This window comes from Vulpes lagopus, chromosome 19 (assembly GCF_018345385.1).
Source record: "Vulpes lagopus strain Blue_001 chromosome 19, ASM1834538v1, whole genome shotgun sequence".
NCBI lineage: Eukaryota > Metazoa > Chordata > Mammalia > Carnivora > Canidae > Vulpes > Vulpes lagopus.
In genome coordinates this window covers 45,910,847-45,926,804 of record NC_054842.1, presented here as the reverse complement: position 1 = coordinate 45,926,804, position 15,958 = coordinate 45,910,847, and the positions used below count along the sequence as shown (strand labels likewise).

General features: G+C 38.5%; 1 protein-coding gene across 1 annotated transcript; it reads left to right on the top strand.

The window, feature by feature from the left end:
* Positions 1 to 223: 223 nt before the first annotated feature.
* On the top strand, positions 224 to 5,810 carry SERP1 (stress associated endoplasmic reticulum protein 1). Its single transcript, XM_041733939.1, has 3 exons — positions 224 to 464; positions 656 to 731; positions 1,989 to 5,810. Exons 1-3 carry the CDS (start codon positions 381 to 383, stop codon positions 2,027 to 2,029), a joined length of 201 nt encoding a protein of 66 aa, XP_041589873.1. The 5' UTR covers positions 224 to 380; the 3' UTR covers positions 2,030 to 5,810.
* The last annotated feature ends 10,148 nt before the right edge of the window (positions 5,811 to 15,958 follow it).

Here is a 15,958-nt window from a genome sequence, read left to right as displayed (position 1 = left end):
CGCGGGGCGGGGCGTCCGCCTTCAGCCGCGGCAGGCGGAGCCCGCACTTCCGCGGGGCGGAGCCCGTGCAGTGCTGACGTTGGCAGCCGAACCCGAAGTAGTTCGAGGCTGCGGACAGCGCTGGCCGGTTGTTGCGTTTCCGTCGTCGCGGGCTCCACGCTCCCGGCGGCCTGCGGTCTGTGGCCCCCGCGCGCCCGCGTCTCGGCCGCCCGGTCCGGCGTCGCCAGGCCTCCCGCGCTCGGCTCGGCCCACGCCCGGCGGTCGGAGCCAGCGCCCCGGCCTGAGAGCCTCCTCGCTCCGGCGGCCCGAGGGCAGGCGGGCAGGCGGGCGGCGGGCGGGCGAGCCCGACGGCGGCTGGGGCAGGTGGCGGCGCCGCGAACATGGTCGCCAAGCAGCGAATCCGCATGGCCAACGAGAAGCACAGCAAGAACATCACCCAGCGCGGCAACGTCGCCAAGACCTCGGTGAGCGGCGGGGTCGGGCCCGGGTCGCAGGGCCGCGTGGGGGTGTCCGCAGCCCGGAGCGGGACGCGGGGGGGGGCGGGGGGAGGGGCGGGAAGGTGGGTGCGGGAGCTCGGGGCTTCGGGGAGGGGGTCGAGGCGGGTTTGTTTGGGGTTTTTTTTTGCATTTGAAAAGGGAATTTCCATTTTTTGCAGAGGAACGCTCCCGAAGAGAAGGCGTCCGTAGGACCCTGGTTATTGGCCCTCTTCATTTTTGTTGTTTGTGGTTCTGGTAAGTGGTTTTTGTGTTTTTTTTGGGGGGGGGGTAGGGCGTTTGGATGTCGGGTCTGGGATGACGTGGTGGCCCGTCAGCGGTGAAGCCTCCCAGCGGAGTTCCCAGCTCACCTGCCGGGAGCTCCGCCGCAAGCCCCTCTCTCGTCCGAACCGACTCGCTTCGTCCCACGTTTGCACCGAGGGTGGTGCTCCAGAAACTTCTCACCGCCCTGGGTCGTGCTCGCAGGAGATCCGAAAAAAAGGAGGTCAGGTCCTCCGTAACTTACGATCACGTTGGGAGAAATTTAGACTCAGAAACAAAAGAAAAACCTTCACGGGAGGAGAATCCGGAATGTTTTTGCAGCCTCATTATCGAAACGTTTGCAGAAACGCTTGTGAACGTGGACGTTGAACTTTTTCATTTAACGTGTCCGGCGATCGCATGTCTTTATTATTGTCAGAGTCGGGTACGTTTTAGAAAGTGAAGCTCTTGCAGAGAATTGATTTCCATATAAAGGAAACAGACCTGATTTGGCAACTGTAATACGTGAGACCAGTGTTTTTTAGATTAAAGAAACGTTTGACATATGGCAGGAAACCATAAGTTATCAAGTTGGCCTGCTGTTAAAGTGATAGATTCCTGCCCCTGCAAATTACAAAGGATCTTTTTTTTTTCCCTCTTCGTTTATTATCTTAATATGCAAGTCGTCGATACTGAAGTACAGGTTTCTTTTACGCTCTGACATTCTAAAGTTACTGAGGTTCCTCTTTCACCTTTCAGTTTGCCTGCCTCCTAAACTGACTCGTTTGAAGCTTTCTTGATAAATGGCCAAGAGCCAAGCAATTTATATAACCTGAAGCTTATCGAATTTCAGCTTTGTGAAAATGAGGAAACAGGGTTATATCATAGTCCAGGCCTTAGAAGGACATTTAATATTTTGGGGATAAACCAAAATAATTCTTGTGCCGGAAAAACCTGTTTGCTTCGGTGCTTTAAGTTCTTTCTAAAATGTGCACTGCAAAATCTGTTAGACGTTCAGACATAAAACTCAAGAGAGGCTGAAATTTAAAAAAATAACTTACAGACATTCGCTTGTTTTATTAGAGAGAGTAGGCTTGTTTTCATTTCTTATTTCAATGAAGTTATGTAGCATTTGCAAGTAATGCTAAAGGTGCTCTTGGATTTTTGTGAACTGCCTTAATAAGTATTTGTCAGTTGCCAGACCTATTTTATTCAAAGCATGGTTACTAAAACATTTGCTCTTTCTCTTTACAGCAATTTTCCAGATTATTCAAAGTATCAGGATGGGCATGTGAAGTGACTGACCTTAAGATGTTTCCATTCTCCTGTGAATTTTAACTTGAACTCATTCCTGATGTTTGATACCCTGGTTAAAAACAATTCAGTAAAGCATCCTGCCTCAGAATGACTTTTCATATCATCCTTCATTTGTCATTCCAAGGTTTCTTCACGAGTCATTCCAAGTTTTCTAGTCCATACCACAGTGCCTTGCAAAAGCACCACATGAATAAAGCAATAAAATTTGATTGTTAAGCTATAGTAGTGGACCCTACTTATTCAGTCAGTAAAGAGTAAATTTTTTTTGATGTGGTTATTAAAACAGTATCCAGTATAGATAATTAGAGTAAATCGATATAGGCAAGGTCTAGGTTTTGTTAACTCTAATGTGTAAATGCAATTAGCTTAATTTAAAATTTGGAGTTGGTTTTTATATGGCTAGGCACTTTATTACTATATCTTAAATTGAAAGCACACTCCCATATAGGGTCCTGTAACTGTCCTGTAATAAAGTGCTTATAAATGGAACCATCTATACAGTTAACCTAGTCTTCCCATAATCTTTAGTACCTAAATTTTTTTAAAAGCTTCTAAATGCTTAATATAAAGGGAGATGCTTATAGCTACAACGCCTATTTTAACAATATTATTTCTGTTACACTACCTTCGATTTTGCATGACTAATTATACTAACCTGAAATGCAGTAAGAAAACAATGTGGTTGAGCATTTTGTAACTTAATGAGTCACTTCATTTTCACTAAAACTACCGTGGTGGAGTACAGTCAGGGAAGGTTTATGTCACCATTGATTTCACCAGAATTACTTTAATATATTCAAAGGGGTCTACTATGCTAGACAGCATTTTAGGGAAAAATACTACTAAAAATGGGTGTCTCATCAGGGCATACTGGTGAGTCCCAACGTGCCATAAGACATCTTAGCACGTTAATAGCACTTTTAATACCAAAAAAGGCACATCAACTAAAAAGCTACTTAGTTTGGAAATAATTTTCTAGATTGAGGATAAAAATATTGTTAGGGTACTAGATACGTCAGACGAAGGTGCCAGCTGGAATTAAATGGATTCACTGATAAGGATCAGTCTAGTCTTCCCTTTGTTGTATGATTTTGTAGGTTAAGATTGATCAAAGTTTCATTTTACTAATGGTAAGGGTGAGAAGGCAGGGTTTGGGTTTTCTGGTACTGTTGAAAATTTTAAGTTTTGGCTATTTAAATACTTGGTCATAACTTGATTTTAAAAAAGCACCTAAGAGGTGTCTATGCATCAATGAATTGGAAAGAAAGCTGCTCATTTGCTTTGTTAATCACCTCAGGATAACTCTTTTAAAATAAGCTGTTTTAAGAGGAACAGAAGGGAAATCTACCTAGTCTTACACAGTGTGAACCTCAGAGAGAGCTTCTGATACCCCTAACTATAGGGGAAGAATGAGGGAGAGGAGCAGTTTAGGATGTTTAGGAACTTAACTATTCAAGAATAGGGAAGGAGTCAGCCAGCCTTGGGCCAGCAGGTTTTTTATCTGCATTGTTACCTGCCTTTCTCACCCAGGAAATCAACCCTGTACTTGTTTCCCTCTTTGAAGCAAGTGGCTTGGTTGACTAATACTATTTTATTGTAACTTTAAAAATGAAAGTTACCGTTCTAAATTTATAGCAGGTGCCTTATTTTTGCTTTGAGTCAAACCATTCCATATTAGAATTTCCCCTGGTTTACTATAGACAATTGGCTTGAAGATATTAGGGTTTTGGGGTGGTTTTTTTTAATTGTACAATGTCTCCATTAATTCGACTGTTAAATTTCCATAGCTAGCAATCATTTTACATATGTAAAAGTTGCATTCCCTTTGTATTTCATGTGTAATTTCCTAATTGAGTACGTTTTATATTAAGGATGGATTATGCATGTGTGGGTCAACGAAAGCAATGTCTTATTTGATTTATCCTTTAAAAAAATAAAGTTCCCTGATTATTTGATGCCTTCTAAAAGGTATGATTTTACAGATTTCTTATCTGAGTGTGCTTTTTACAGTTAATAGAAGATTATTTTAAAGAATGCCTAGTATTGTACTTAAGTTAAAAAGTACCTTGAGACACAGATAAAAAGTTTTTAACTGGGAGTAAGTAGCAAGAAGTACATTAAAAGCACAGTGGATTAAATACTTCTTAGGATTTACCCTCATTATCCAACTCCCATTCAAGGGAAAAAAATCACAGTTCTTTCCCAGTTGAATTTTTATGTCATCAGTGTTGAACACAGAGTGGTAATAATGTCTATTGGGGGATTGTCTACATTATCCAATTACTCTTTGTCGTTTAACATTTCAAAGAGTTGTCCATGATTTCATTGTATCTGTTGGGTTGTATATAATGTTACTCAAAATAATTGAGTGGGCTTCCAAAATAAGGAAAGATGTTCACTGTAACAGGATGTATTGTAATGGGCTTTGACTTCTGTTAAAGAAGTGTGTATCCTCAACTGCAGGGCCAGGGCTCTTCTCATTAAGGTTCCTGGGGTTTTGTTGGCACAAAGGAATGCCGTGTAGAACTGGACTGTGTTCTTGGGAGGTTCATCAACAAAATTTTATCACTGTTGTAGCATCTATATAATTTAGAACATCAAATTTTCCACTTAGAAATTGTTTTAAAGTTTGTCTTTGAGTACCTTTTTAGTTTTTAACTTACTGTTTTAAGTAAAAACCAGAACTTTAAGAAGCAGGAGTTGGGTTCAACAGCAAATTCAGTGTCACTTCACAAGAGAATCATTTCCTGTCAAAACTTCATCCTACTCCAGGTACTTGTACTGCTTTATCTTCAAGTTGAATTAGGACAAAAACGTCCTATTTTGAAGAGTACTAATGAGCAATAAAAGGCTTAGAAGACTAGCTGAAGGGGAAAAAATCAACTGGACTTAGATAATACAAAGTAAATTCATGCATAGCACAGAATCATAAAAATAGAGACATGGGCAGTTTAGTCCAACTGTCTTCAATTTACAGATTAAAAAATTCATTTGTTTTGTGAATATTGAGTTATGTGCCAGATAGGGAGTTAGAGCTGTGACTACAGGGTCCTGGCACTCAAGTATTTTTCAGTCCAGTAGTGGGAGAAAAGACAATAAAATGAAAATTGTAATTATGATCAGTATTTTAAAAGAAAGATAAAACCAGGTAAATCGCATATGCTCTGACAGAGCTAGTTGAGGTAGAGCAGAAATTAGAAGCAAGTTTCTGGACTCAACAATACCCTAGAGAAACCATAGGAATGATTGTAGAATGTCCACACAGAACACTTCTGTTTTCATGAGCTCTTTACTTCTGCTTTTAGAGAAACTTGTAGTTTTAAAAATATGTTTGCATGTTGCCAACCCAAAAAAGAAAAAAAAAAAAACTTGTCCTTTTATAGATGCAATTTCTTTTGAAAATGAATTTAAGTGACAAATTTACTATTGATAGTTCCTGTACAGCACAAAAATAGATCAAATCGGTAATGTTATCCACTGTAACATATTCAAGAGTACATTTTTAAAAAGTATTTTGTTATATAATCTTACTGTATTTTGTTTTAAAAATTTCCATCTGTGATGTTGAAAAATCTTATTTGATAGTCTGGTAGCCAAAAAAAAAAAAATGTAGTCATGTGCTCTCCATAGGTTCTTTTTATTACGAAACTTCAGTGAATAAATCATGTGTGACTTTTTTTTCAGTGTGCAAACTTCTACCTTGGGATGCAGAACAAATCTACAAATTTAAATAAAACTATGATTTCAATATCATTAAAAGCATTAGTAACAGGTTTTTCTTCTTTTCTCATCGTTATGAAGAAGTCTGAACCAGGGGAATGAAAATAATTGATTTTAGAGCCAGAGGGAACTTTTAGAAATTACCTTGGTATCCCATTTATTTTACATTTGAGCAAATGATTGAGTGGAGAAGTTATCTCTCCCATCACTAATGAACCAGTAGCAGAACCAGGATTAGAAAACTAGTCTTATGGTGACCAAATTGGCTCTTTAATATGTCGAGTGCCAAGGAATTCTGATTCTTTAGGCCTGTCTCCTTTTAGTTTCGTTTATATATTAATCTCATGAAACCCCATTAGAGTTCTCTGAAGTATAATCGGAGTGTTTACTAAACTTCAGTGGCTTACCGCTGCCCTTGGAGTGAAATAACTCTGTAGTGTTGAATTTTTTCAGGAGATTTCACAGCCTGGCACAACCTACTTTTCAGCTTTGCCCCCCACTGCCTCTCTGTAGCCAGGTCAACCCCAAATGTCTACTTTCACTTTTCTAATACCTTGTGCTCTAGGTGTTTTTGCTCATTTTCTCTACGTTACAGTACTACTAATCCTTTAAAGTCTAGCTTAAATTTTACCTTTTCCTTGTCAGGGGAATTAGAATCCCTGTCTTTGGGATTGAGCACTCTGGATGAGTTAGCATTTATTATGTTGCCATGTTTATTAGTTTTTTCCATTTCTCGGCTATAGAATCCTTAGGAACAATCCATAACTTTTTTTTTTTTTTCATTTATTCTCACCAGCCTTGAGGCTGCTATGAAACTACACACTCAAGGGGAGCTCAACATTTTAGATGAAAGTGATAGAGCACCAGATGCCCTATCATAAAGTAAGAACATGTCTTGTAAAATAATGCATCCTTGATACGACAGTCATCCCAACTACTTTCGATCTTGGCAACCTCTGCTTAATGGCCGGGCTCGGCACCATCATCCGAGTCTAGCCTTGAAATGAACTCTCAGGATAAGCTTGATATTTGGAAGTACATCAACAGTAGGATTTGTCCTTCAGGCATATTTGAGAACCGTTCATTATAAGTGTCATTGAGAAAACTATAAAAAGTGCTTTATAAAGAAAGCCAACACCTCACTACACCAGTCTGTCCAGTTATAAGTCAAACAACCACACTGTTCAGAGCAGGTGCGTGTGGGCTGTCAGCTGCCCTCTGTCCTGGGCCCCTAGATCATAGGGAAGGGACAAGGATGTCACAGCGGTGCATCTTTCTCCAAACTAGACCACAAACCCAGATGGCTCTGTTCCTCCCAAATCAGATCCAGCCCTTGAAAGGGAAAGCTTGTTCTCTTCATAAATTCCCTATGGCAACGCCACGCCACACTGACGAGCATTTTACGGTATCATGTGGTTTCCAAACCAGATCTTATACAGTAGACCAAGGAAACTCAGGGTCCACTGGGAACATGCCATCCATTCAGCCATGTGGAGCTCTGGAAAACCACCTAACTCCTGGCAGCCAGGAGTGCCACGGGACCAGGATGAACCACCAAGGGCCTACAAAATTTGTGTTCTATCACTTGAGGCACCAACTAATGAACAACTGTAGATGCCAAGGTCCAAATGCACCTGGATAATTTCTGACAAAGACTAAATCATAAAGCTAAATAAACGCTGGCAGTATCCAAGCGTGTTTCCACCTAGCTCCACCCTCGGTGACTTGTGCACAACTTCCTGTTCGTTACAGACGAGTTACACGAAGAAGGAAAGTATAAACAGTCATGTCTGCTCGATTGAGAACAGCGTCAGAACGCTTTTCAAGGAAGGGGGACCTGGCTGGCTCAGTGATAGAACGTGGGACTGAAGCCTGGGGTTGTGGGTTCGAGTTCCATAATGGGTGTAGAGATTATTTCAAAATAAAATCTTTAAAAAAAAAAAAATGTTTTCCAAGGCCAGATCCCTTTCTTTGCTAAACATTAAAGTCCATCTACGCTGACCTGGGATGCACGGGGAGGGTGGACCCACAGAGTTTAATACCCAGCCTGTGTCAATGGTCTATTATTCAGAGTGTGGCCCACAGTAACCTGGAACCCTGTTAGGAATACGGAATCTTGGCCCTCACCCAAGGCCCCCTGAATCAGAATTTTCATTTTCACAGGACCCTTAGGTAATTCATATACAAATGCAATTTGAGAAGTGTTGAAGAGGACTCAGAGTTCTGGTTCCATGGCGTCAAACAAATAGCTAACTTCCTTGGCCTTCAGAGAAGGAAACACTTGCCCTCCTGATTCATGCAACTGTTATGAAACCTTAATGGGAAAATCATGTTGAAAAGCTTAAATGCTCTCCGTAAATAGGATTCACTAACTTTGTAAACTGCAAAACCAAAACATCTCTGATAGGGTGAGGGGCCTTCCTCATCAAAAACACTAACAGTAGCCTCTGTATTTGACGTGGCAGGAAGTCACCTATTTTTTAGGGTCACTTGCCAGTCATACATCTCGAACTATAATTTTACTTTCCCGACGTTCTTCCTTCTGAACGGCTTTTCAAAACTTATGGGACTGTGGATCCAACCCAGCTAATTAGGATTGCAAGAAGAAGACCTATAGCATTTGGAAAGCTGAAGAGAAACCAGGGGATACCTTGGTCACAAAGACCGCTTGTCCACACAGTAATCCCTGCTCTAGAGCCTCTTGTGACCTCCCTTTTATTACCTCACGTTGAAATTGCCGTAGCTGGGGAAGCAGTACAGGTAATGCTACCTCAGACATGAAAACGGCCCTTGGTAAATATATTGGCTCATGAAATTTGTCCTTAGAAAAGACTTGAATCCCTGTTAGAAAACAGAAAAACACTTAGAGAAAATATATGGAATTTGATACCTTCACTCATTTCCAAAACATACTTAGATTTCGGAGAAGTTGCAAAGATACTACAGAAAGTTTCTCTGCACCTTCACTCAGCTTCCCCTAACGTGAACATCTTACACAACCACGGTCTACTTGTCGAAACTAAGACTTTAACACTGGAGTGACATCATTAACTAGATTAGGACTCTATTTGGATTTCACCAGTTTTCCCACTAATGTCCTCTCTCTGTTCTAGAATTCAGTCCAGGCTACCACATGCCAATTTAGCCTTCACTCCTTTTTTATTTATTTATTTTTTTAAATGAGCAAACTGTGCTTAATATAGGATATTGTGCTTTGGATTTTTAAATACTGTGGTTATAAGAAATTTCCAACATAAAAAATAACATGTCTACATGCCATCATCGATATGCCACAGTTATTAAAATTTTGCCACATTTGCCTTAAATCTCTTTTTTAAGGTATAAGTAAAATGTTAAAGATAGGACAAAACACCTCTCCTTGCCTTATGAAGTCAACGTAGGTCATTCACATGTATTTTTGTACCTTTACTACACATAAATAAATTCATAATACATACTCTTGTGAACTTTTTAAGATTTACATAGGTAATGTCAAACTGTACATTTTATATGCAATTTTACTTTTGACTCAACACAATTTTGAGGTTTCTCCAGTAGACCTGATTCATTCATTTTAATTGCCACCTGGAGTATACTCATTATGAATAAGCCGCACTTACGTATCCAGGCTCCTGAGATGCTGAGGCTGTTTCTACTTGTTCATTGTTGTACTCTGGGCTGTAATGAATGTGGATGTTTATACATTGTTCCCTCGTATAAATATATATAGAATTTCTCTCATCTAGGAATGAGCACTGGGTGTTATACTATATGTTGGCAAATCGAACTTCAATAAAAACAAATGAAAAAAATAAAAAAAGAATTTCTCTCATCTAGAAGTGGAACTTTTTTTAAGATCTTATTTATTTGACAAGGAGAGAGAGTACAGAGGGGAAGGGGCAGAGGGAGAGAAAGGATCTCAAGCAGACTCCCCTCTGAGCATGGAGCCTGATGCAGGGCTTGACCTCAAGACCCTGAGATCATGACCTGAGCCAAAAATCAAGAGTCAGTTGCTCAACTGACTGCGTGACCTAAATGCCCCTAGAAGGGAGATGTCTGAGCATGAGGTATGTGCATCTTCAAATGTATTAGGTATGGTAAACTATCCAAAAAATATTCTGAAAAATTGTTTCTTTTTTTTTTTTTTTAAGATTTTATTTACTTATTCATGAGAGACACAGAGAAAGAGACAGAGACACAGGCAGAGGGAGAAGCAGTCTCCCTGCAGAGAGCCCAATGCAGGACTTGATCCCAGGACCCTGGGATCACAACCCAAGCCAAAGGCAGATGCTCAACCACTGAGCCACCCACGTGTCCCAAAAATTAAGTTTCTGTCAGCAATATGTAAGACTTTTATTTGAGAGCTCACTAAAATTTTATTTTGCCAGACATTAATTTTGCCCTTCTAATAAGAGGGTAAAGTTGGCTCAGAGTTGTTTTAATATACATTTGTCTAATTACTAGCAAGGTTGAGCAACTTTTCAAGTGCTGATTCTGAAGCCTGGATTTGTACCTAGTTTTGTTTTGTTTTTGTCACTTTTCCCTGTCTGATCTTGGGCAATCTTTTTGATTCTATTTTTTCAATTACAAATGAATTAAATGAGCAAATACAGGCAAAGCACATAGAAAAGAGACTGGCAAAAAAAAGAAAAAAAGAAAGAAAAGAAAAGAGACTGACATTTTGAGATGCCCCAGATTCACCTGATATTTCCTTCCCTAGACTTGGAACCATCTGCCATGATTCTTTTTACCAGGGTATGGTATTTCGAGATTACTGTCTGAACTCTAGGAATGCTTATTGCAACTGTTTTCTCATTGTATTCACATTGTTTCTAAGGCTTTTAGCGAATGAAACTAAAAAATATGTATTTTTAAGGAAAGTACATCACGATTTTATATTGGTATTTCCAATCCAAATTGAAGATGACACATTTTCACTTGTGTCTCGTATTCTTTTTTTTTTTTCTTAAATTGAAAATCTTGGTTCCTAACAACAATCATGTAATTACTTAGTTGCTTTATCCTACTAAATATACAGCAGTTTCAAAATATAATAATAATTTTATTAACAATATGATTATTGAAAACAGTCTTCTAAAAAAACGGTCTTTGCAGTTCTTTTTATAACTAGGCAGTGTTTCATGAGGGATATGGAGCCAAATTATTAGCTTTTAAATTATGTGAAATTTCTCTGTGCAATTATGCCACTAACTTGATATGCACTTAGGTTCATTTGTTCTATTTGGCTTTTCTTTTCAGTAGTTTTTTTAAACAGCATTATTGAGATATAATTCACTTGCCATAAAATTCATCTATTTAAAGATGCACTTAAATGGTTATCAGCATATTCAGTAATGCAATGATCACCACAGTAACATTTTCATAGCTTCAAGAAGAAATCTAGTACCTCTTGGCTATGACCACTCAAAATTTCCCCACAGCCCCCACTCCATAACCTAATGCAACCACTAATTTATTTTGTCTCTATATTTTCCTATTATGGACATCTCATATAAATGAAATAATTTAATACGTGGTATTTTGAGACTAGCCTCATCCACGTTAGCACGTATCAGCACTTCATTCCTTTTTAAGGCTGAACAATGTCCCATTATGTGGATATGCCAAATTTTGTAGATCCATCCGTCATTTCATGAAGATTTAGTTTTTTTTCCACCTTTGATGATTATCAATAATGCTGCTATAGACATTTGTGTACACGTTTTTGTGTGGACATATATTTACATTTCTCTTGACTATATACCTGGGAGTAGAATTGCTTGGTCAAATGGTAACTCCGTGGTTCAACTTTTTTGAGGACCACTAGAGTGTTTTCCAAAGTGGATGTATCACTTTACATTCCAAAAGTGTATGAGGGTTCTGATTTCTCTATATCCTTGTCAACTCTTGTCAAAAGATGTCAACATCCTTTGTTATTAGTGTCTTTGTTATTCTAGCCATCCTCGTGGATATGAAGAGATATGTCACTGTGGCTTTGATTTTCATTTCCCTGATAGTTATGTGCATTTTCTTCTTTAGTGAAATATTTTTGGAGATCCTTTGCTTATTTTAGTTTAGTAAGAACAATCAATATAAGATTTCTTTGTCCTCTTAAAAATTGAGTAATTTATTTCTTGTTATTGAGTTGTAAGAGGCCTTTATATAATTTTAGATACTAGTCCCTTATAAGATACATGATTTGCAAATATATTCTCTCAGTGTGTTGTCCTTTTAACTTTTTTGATAGTGTCTTTTGAAGCACAGAGTCTGAAATCTAGATGAAGTTCAATTTATCTATTTCTTTTGTTGCTTGTGCTTTTGTATCATATCCAAGAATCCATTGCGAAATCCAAGGTCATGAAGATTTACCCCTCTATTTTCTCCTTAGAATTTCATAATTTTGCCTTTTATGTTTAGGTCTTTAATCAATTTTTAGTATATGTGCTGCCAAAGTGAGCACTAGGTCTTTAATCAATTTTGAGTTAATTTTTGTATATAGTATGAGGTCACGGTCCAATTTTATTATTTTATGTGTGGCTATCCAGTTGTCCCAGCACTATTTGTTGAAAAGGCTACTGTATCTCCATTGATTGCCATGGCATCCTTGTTGAAAACTCAATTGACAATATATGGGTTTATTTCTGGACTTTCAATTCTGTTCCATTGATCTATATGGCTAGCTTTATGCCAGTAACAATATCTTGATCACTCTTGCTTTGTAGTAAGTTTTGAAATCAGGAGGTCTGATTTCAGACCAATTTAGGTCCAACTTTGTTCTTCCTCAAGATTATTTTGGCTATTTTGGTTCCTTTGCATTTCCATATGAATTTTAGGATCTGCTTGTCAGTTTCTATAAAGAAGCCAACTTGTATTTAGGTAGGGATGATGTTGAATCTGCAGATCAATTTGGGGAACATTGCCATTTTAACAATATCAAATCTTCCAGTCCATAAACATAGGACATAATTTCATTTATTTATATTTCTTTCAACAATGATTTGTAGTTTTCAGAGATCTTATTTTATTTCTTTAAAGATTTTATTTATTTATTTGACAGAGAAAGAGAGAGAGAGAGCGCAAGAAAGGGGAGCTGCAGGAAAAAGAAGTAGGCTCCCTGCTGATCAAGGAGCCCGATGCAGGACTGGATCCCAGGGCCCTGGGATCGTGACCTAAGCTGAAGGCAGACACTTGCCCGACTGAGCCACCCAGGCACCCCTCAGAGTATATATTTTAAAGTTTTGTTAAATTTATTCCTATTATTCTTTTTGATTTCATTATAAATTGGAACTGTTTTCTTAATTTCATTTTTTATTTTTTCAGTGCTACTGTATAAAAATACAATTTCTATCTTTATATTGACCAGTGTCCTACAATCTTACTAAACTCATTCATTAGTCCCAATAGTTGTTTACTAGATTCCTTAGGATTTTCTACATACAAGATTGTGTTATCTGCAAATAGAGATGGTTTTACTTCTTTCCTTTCCAATCTGAATGACTTTTATTTCTTTTTCTTGTCTAATTACTCTGGCTGGAACCTCTAGTACATTATTGACTAGACATGGCAACAGTGGTATCTTTGGCTTATTCCTGACCTTAGGAAGGCATTCAGCCTTTCACCATTAAGTAGGATGTTAGCTGTGGGTTTTTTGTAGATGCCTTTTTTTCAGGTAGAGATTCTTGTTTGCTACTATTTTGTTAAAAATTTCTGCATTGATATTTATGAGAGGTCATGGGATAGTATAATTTTTGTTTCTTGAGTGTACTTGTCTGGTTTACTATCAGGGTAATAGTGACATCAGAGAATAAAATGGGAACAGTTCTTTCCCCTTCTATTTCCTGGAAGAGTGTATGAAGAATTGGTATTAATTATTCTTTAAATATTTGGTAGAGGGATCCCTGGGTGGCGCAGTGGTTTGGCGCCTGCCTTTGGCCCGGGGCGCGATCCTGGAGACCCGGGATCGAATCCCACGTCGGGCTCCCGGTGCATGGAGCCTGCTTCTCCCTCTGCCTGTGTCTCTGCCTCTCTCTCTCTCTCACTGTGTGCCTATCATAAATAAATAAAAATTAAAAAAAATATTTAAAAAAATATTTGGTAGAATTTTCCAGTGAATTGTAATAACTTTGCAATATATACATATCTCAGATCATTATGTTGTACACCTTAAGTTTACATAATCTTCTGTGTCAGTTATATCTCAATAAGGGGGATCCCTGGGTGGCTCAGCAGTTTGGCGCCTTTGGCCCAGGGCGCGATCCTGGAGTCCCGGGATCGAGTCCCGCGTCTGGCCCCCTGCATGGAGCCTGCTTCTCCCTCCTCCTGTGTCTCTGCCTCTCTTTCTCTCTATGTCTATCATAAATAAATAAATAAATCTTAAAAAAAACACTGGGGGAGAAAAAGGGAATTCATCAATGAAGTCATCTGAGTCTGGACCTTTCTTTGTGGGTAGTTTTAAAATGACAAACTCAATCTGTTTTCCATTTATATTTTCTATTTCTTCTTACTCAGTTTTTGTCTTCTTAGGAATTTGTTCATTTTATCTAAATCATCTAATTTTTTTAGCATATAAATGTTTATAATATTCCCTTATAATCTTTTTCATTTCTGGAAGGTGAGTAGTAATGCTCCCTCTTTGATCTGAACTTTCTCTCTCCTTGATCAATCTAGCTAAAGGTTTGTCAACTTTGTTGTGCTTTTCAAAGAACCAACTTTTTGGTTTATTAATTTTCTCTATTATTTTTCTATTCTCTACTTCTTTCATTTATGTTACATAGCCGCTGATATTCTTGGCTTGCTTGTCTCTGCATGGAAACTCTGCTTTATGAATGAGCTGGGGCAAGGGGAATCAGACCCCAGTACTTTTGGTGTGCCAAACACAACATAGAGTCTCTGTCTCATGAGTGGGAGCTGGGTGGGAGAAGGAAAACCCTGTATTTTTGGCTGTATCCATCTGGAATGGAGTTTCCATCATTCTGAGTTTCAAAGGAGAGGGAGAGGATCATGGTTCAGATGTCACAGATTCTTACTGTTATTACTAAGCTTTAGCGGGTTTTGTTGGATAAATGTTTCTTCATTTGCTAAATGGCCTAATGACCATTTCTAGAGAATGAAGATTTAAAAGTGATCTCCACCAATGTCACTGTGGAGAGGGACCACAGAGGTCTTAATATTGCCATGCCAGAAGTACACCCTTAAGGGTTCCTTTTTAATTTTTAAATTTGATCGTACAAATATATCACATATTTACAATTCTAAACTTAAATCTATTGAACAAGATATATTTAGAGAAATCCATTCCTATTCCTGCCCTTTCCACTCTGTTGCATCTGCCTACTGATAAAGTTAATTTTTAAAATTGAGATATAATTAATATGTTTTAACAGTCATCCTTTTTAAAGAGTACAGATTCAGTGGGTTTTAGTGTATTTTAAAACTTGTGCAGCAATCGCTAACTAATTTTAGAATACTTCACTTTCACCAAAAGAAATCTCCTTTAGCAGTCCCCTCAAATTCCCCACTCCTCCCAGCCCCTGGCAATCACTAATCTACTTTGTTTCTTTGTGAGTTTGTCTATTCTGAACTTCTCGGATCAATGGAATTATTTACAATATGTGGCCTTTTGTGATGGACTAATTTCACTTAGCATAATGTGTTCAGTGTTCCTTTTTCATGGCTGAATAATATTCCATTGTGTGGATATAGCACAACTGTTTATCATTCGTAAGTAGATGGGCATTTGGGTTGTTTCCATTTTTTGGCTATTATTAATAATTCTGCTATGAACATTCATATTCAAGTTTCTGTGTGGACATATGGATGTTCTTTTCTCTTCAGTATATATCTAGGAGTGGGAATTGCTGGTTATAAACAACTTTTTTTAAAAATTTTTATTTATTTATGATAGTCACACAGAGAGAGAGAGAGGCAGAGACATAGGCAGAGGGAGAAGCAGACTCCGTGCACTGGGAGCCCAACGTGGGATTCGATCCCGGGTCTCCAGGATCGCGCCCTGGGCCAAAGGCAGGCGCCAAACTGCTGCACCACTCAGGGATCCCTAAACAACTTTTTTTAAAAGAGTTTTTGTTTTATTCCATTAATTCTATCTATCATCTACCTATCTAGATATGCATCACATCTACTTTCTTGGATAAATGGTAGCATTATACACATATGCTTTTCTTCACTTT

What these genes read in the sequence shown, in the direction of transcription:
- SERP1 (XM_041733939.1), top strand. Translation starts at nt 381, where the DNA reads ATGGTCGCCAAGCAGCGAATCCGCATGGCCAACGAGAAGCACAGCAAG. An exon ending in GCAACGTCGCCAAGACCTCG is followed by an intron (nt 465 to 655) that starts GTGAGCGGCGGG and finishes CATTTTTTGCAG; the next exon opens with AGGAACGCTCCCGAAGAGAA. An exon ending in TTTTGTTGTTTGTGGTTCTG is followed by an intron (nt 732 to 1,988) that starts GTAAGTGGTTTT and finishes TTCTCTTTACAG; the next exon opens with CAATTTTCCAGATTATTCAA.